Raw genomic sequence first — 4033 nt, 5'->3', positions numbered from 1 at the left:
GACAAATTGTCAACACGGTTGCCACTAAACCAACATTTCCTCTTGCTTTATCTATGCCAAAAATTAGTAGAAATAAAATCCTTATTATCAATTTATTTATTTTTTTGTAACTATTGAAAATAATGACAGTAATAATAAAATGATAATTAGAATACATAGTCATATATATGTGTGTGTGTGTATTATTTTTTAACTTAAAATTTTGAGTCAATACATGTATCTCCTAACTCAGGGTCCTGACTTTGCCACTGATCATAAGCATTTATTAGATAGCAAGATGCTAGACCAACTTGTCATCATAAGAGTGATATATGTTCTAGGTTATGAGCGTATTTCATCATACATTTCTCCACTTGAAACGTTGTGCTTTGATACAATCAAATGTTACAATTCAACCAGATGATTATAAAGGTTGGGAGAACTTGGGATTGAGTATAACATATAATATTCATATATTGCAAAACAAGTTTAGTAGCAATAATCCTAGACAATCTCTCTGCTATCAAAGTGGATGTTATGGGAGAATGACAAATAAGGACCCTTGAAAAATATTAAGGATTTTTTACAATTGAAATACCAAGAATTTACAGCTGAAACACCAGGATTTACAACTCAAAGGTCATTATTTTGTATTAATTTCCTTATAGGGTCTTCAATTGTCATTCTCCATCTATATTTTCTTCCACACTACCAGATTGTGTTGCTCAAATTACAAAATATGTGAAATTGATACTTGACCAGATTTTGATTGACTAAGTCAACCCAGTTATAATAATAATGTGTTAAAAGATGAGCCATCCCAATTAATTAAACAGTACACGTGGTTATGATATTACGTTCAACTTTATTTAATAAGTATATTTTTTAAAAAATTAAGTAATCAATTTGAATTTAGTAGTTGATGTTATTGATGACTAATCTAAATTTGAACATTAACATATTAGCAATTAAATTGGAAAATTATCAATTTCATATGGTCATAATTTTTCACTTAAATTTCTATTTATAAGATTTGAATATTTGAACATGTTTAAAGGAAATCATAAGTTGTTTGATATTATCTGGACAATATTTAATGACAAGTAATTACAAAATAGAAAAACTTACTCAATAGAAATAACTCTTATTTGAACTTTTTGCAAGGGATAATCAAATTTATCTGATGAGAATCCAGTACAATGTAAGAAATAACACACAAGTTTTTAAGTGAAAAAAGAAACTACTCTATATATTATAGACATTAAAGCAAATAAATTAGCAATAATATATTAATTAAAAATAATCATCCTCAGATTCTGATTCCGATTCTAGCATCTTCCAACCACCATTTGGCTGTTGAACCAATCCCCTGTTCTGATCAATCTTCCAAGCCACAGGAATGTTATACTCATCCTTCAAAGCACCCATGCCTTTGTTCACAAGTGCTATGTCCCTCTTAACCTCTAAGTTAAATCCTCCTTTGCTCCCTTGCGTTCCTGTAACTCCATGCAAATAAACCTCCAGATTGTGCCAACTCTTCAAATCCCCTGGTTGCTTCAAGAAGTTTGACTTCTGAGTATCAATCTCCAACTCTTCTCCTACTTCATCGTAACCCAAGAAAGGATGCCTCGGAACGATATCGTTTTTATTGCGGATTCGTAGTATTCGAAGATCCTTTTGACTACAAGAAAACTCCTTAAAGTCTGAGTCTCCAACTCGAGGGCTAGCAAATACAATGGCTGTGACTGGACAAGCTTTTTGAGATTCATCTTCTCGGATGTTATATCCATTGCTGACTATGTCCACTGCATTCAGTGTTGCAAGTGCTGCTCCTAAGCTGTGTCCTGTTATCGTTATACTGATTTCTTCATCCTTGTATTTGTCAACCAGTCTTCTAATCTCAGTCAAGACCTGCACAATAAGAGACGATGAGTATTAAATATAGTGATAGTTTACAATGCTTTAGTTACAGCACGATAAATATTTTGAGTATCTTCTCTGCCACACACACAAACACAGCTAAAACATATGTCATACCTGAGTTCTTGCACTGCTTTTGGAGTTTGAGTGTGAGTTAGTTGCTGTGTAAACAGAGTAAAAGCCTCGATGTACTTTGCATTCAGTATCACCGAAAATATATGGGGCATCATCCAAGAGGAACTGAAGATCTTTGATCCATTCCATGACCTGCTCAGTTCCTCTCCAAGCAATCACAATGTCCCTCCTCCCTAACACGGCTTTGCCTTCATCGGTGGCCACCGCAACGTATCCCATCCAGTTTGATTCTTCAACATTGTCTAATATGAGAAAATCGATCTCTGAGGTTGCGTATAGGAATTTTGTCATCTTATACTTGAAAGGATTTCCATGTTCTAAACCCACCTTGGAAAAGAAATCTCTTTTTCCATAACGGCTCCTCCTTGCATGCTTAGATGCTTTATCAGAGTCAAAAGCATCATAAGTAGCTTCAGCCATTTCTCCGTAGTGTATAATATACCTACGGAGATTGATGTCAAGTGGATCTAACAAATTCCTCCAATGATGTTCGCCACCAAGTTCTCTCCAGTTTGTTGATGCAATGCTTCTAGGCCTTGCCATCTGCTTCTTCTCTTCTTCAAGTTGATCGGCCACCTTATGAGAATGCTTGGTTTTGCTTGCAAAGCTACCCATCTTCTCTTCCTTCTTCCCCTTCCTCTTCTTCTTCTTCTTTATATATGCTTTTCTCTGAAATAAAATGCCTTGCGAATTGCAATGAGTTTGATTTATGATGGGGAAGGCTAGTTTTGCGTGCTTATATATATATATATTCTTGAAAACCCTTACCCCATCCTTCTCCTTCATGGTCAACATTTTTCATCGCGTTGAAACTTTATTTGATAAGTATTCGGCTTCCGACCAAATTTTGCATACTGTGTCTGTTCGGGCTCTTAGGTTTTAAATTTCATTATTTTATTCGTAGTTGCTTCGTACGAATGAAACAAGCAGTCGACCATTGGGTAGTTAGATTTTTGGCATGCATACATCGTTTCTCTTGTTGATGTTGATTATGGTTTCCAGATTAGCTGTTGTTGTGGAGCAAACGTCAATGTGTGACTATAAAATAGGGAGATCACAATCATGTTTTACACAAAAAAAATTACTCTAAAATTTATTAATAATTGAATTAAATTATATTGACAGACTGTCAAATTAATTTAATTTAATTTAATTATTAACGAATTTTATAATAATTAATTTTTTTATATAAAATTTTAATATAATTCTTTCAATAAAATATAAGACATTTGGGCTTACAATATTCCATGTGGTTCTCATCAGAGTCTATGTCAAAGCATACACTAGCGTGTTCTAGTATATCATGTCTTTCGAATTCTGTGCACGTGAAAATGATGAGATGACGTGATCCTGCAATACATTCCTTCCTATCCCATTTATTAGGCATATTTTAAAAAATTTATTTGTTCTTATATAAGGTGCGGAGTGGCTTTTTAAATCTAATATTTAAAAAATATTTTTAAAAATATCTTTCATGAGAAATAAAATAATATAATATTACTTGTTAAATTTATTATATATAGATATATTTAAAATTTTACAAATTTTAATGCATTGTAAAATTTTTTTATTGATATTAAAAAATTAATAAAAATGTTATATAAAGAGGACAGCAGGAGTATGTGATTTTGATAATCATGTGATGTTTCTGAAAAATGAAATACTCTTTTATTAAAAAATATAAGATATTTTTAACTAAATTTTACCTCTAAATGAAGTGGTTATCTATTTTTAAAATAACCTTATTTTTTTATATTTACTCTTATTAAATACTTTATAATAAATATAAAGTTACTATTAATAAGAACACTTTTTAAAAAAATAATAATTATATTTTAAAAAATTAAAAATATTTTCTATTTTTTAATATCTAATTTTTTAAAAAATATTTTATATTTTTAAAGAAAGGTAACATAATTTATGTGTCAGTACTAGACTGTTAGGTTTTACATTCTATGACCGTCCATGTGACGCTACCAGCTAGTTTGACTGTTGGATT

The 4033-nt window shown here is 31.3% G+C and overlaps 1 protein-coding gene across 1 annotated transcript; it reads right to left on the bottom strand.

Moving 5' to 3' along the window:
- Positions 1-1245: 1245 nt before the first annotated feature.
- Positions 1246-2688, bottom strand: LOC129284991 (phospholipase A1-IIgamma-like). The gene is made up of 2 exons (XM_054920526.1): positions 2017-2688; positions 1246-1890 (listed from the first exon to the last, which is right to left on the bottom strand). Exons 1-2 carry the CDS (start codon positions 2647-2649, stop codon positions 1273-1275), a joined length of 1251 nt encoding a protein of 416 aa, XP_054776501.1. The 5' UTR covers positions 2650-2688; the 3' UTR covers positions 1246-1272.
- Between the last annotated feature and the right edge of the window lie 1345 nt (positions 2689-4033).

The sequence above is a fragment of the Prosopis cineraria genome, unplaced genomic scaffold (assembly GCF_029017545.1).
Source record: "Prosopis cineraria cultivar Desert tree isolate PC_DT_omini unplaced genomic scaffold, ASM2901754v1 PC11, whole genome shotgun sequence".
In the NCBI taxonomy this organism is placed as follows: domain Eukaryota; kingdom Viridiplantae; phylum Streptophyta; class Magnoliopsida; order Fabales; family Fabaceae; genus Prosopis; species Prosopis cineraria.
This window is presented reverse-complemented; position numbering and strand designations above follow the sequence as displayed.

Bases quoted from the DNA above. Each gene is read 5' to 3' on its own strand.
- LOC129284991 (XM_054920526.1), bottom strand. From the start codon at position 2,649: ATGGGTAGCTTTGCAAGCAAAACCAAGCATTCTCATAAGGTGGCCGAT. The intron at 1,891-2,016 runs GTATGACATATG...CTTATTGTGCAG, and splicing joins AAAGCAGTGCAAGAACTCAG to GTCTTGACTGAGATTAGAAG.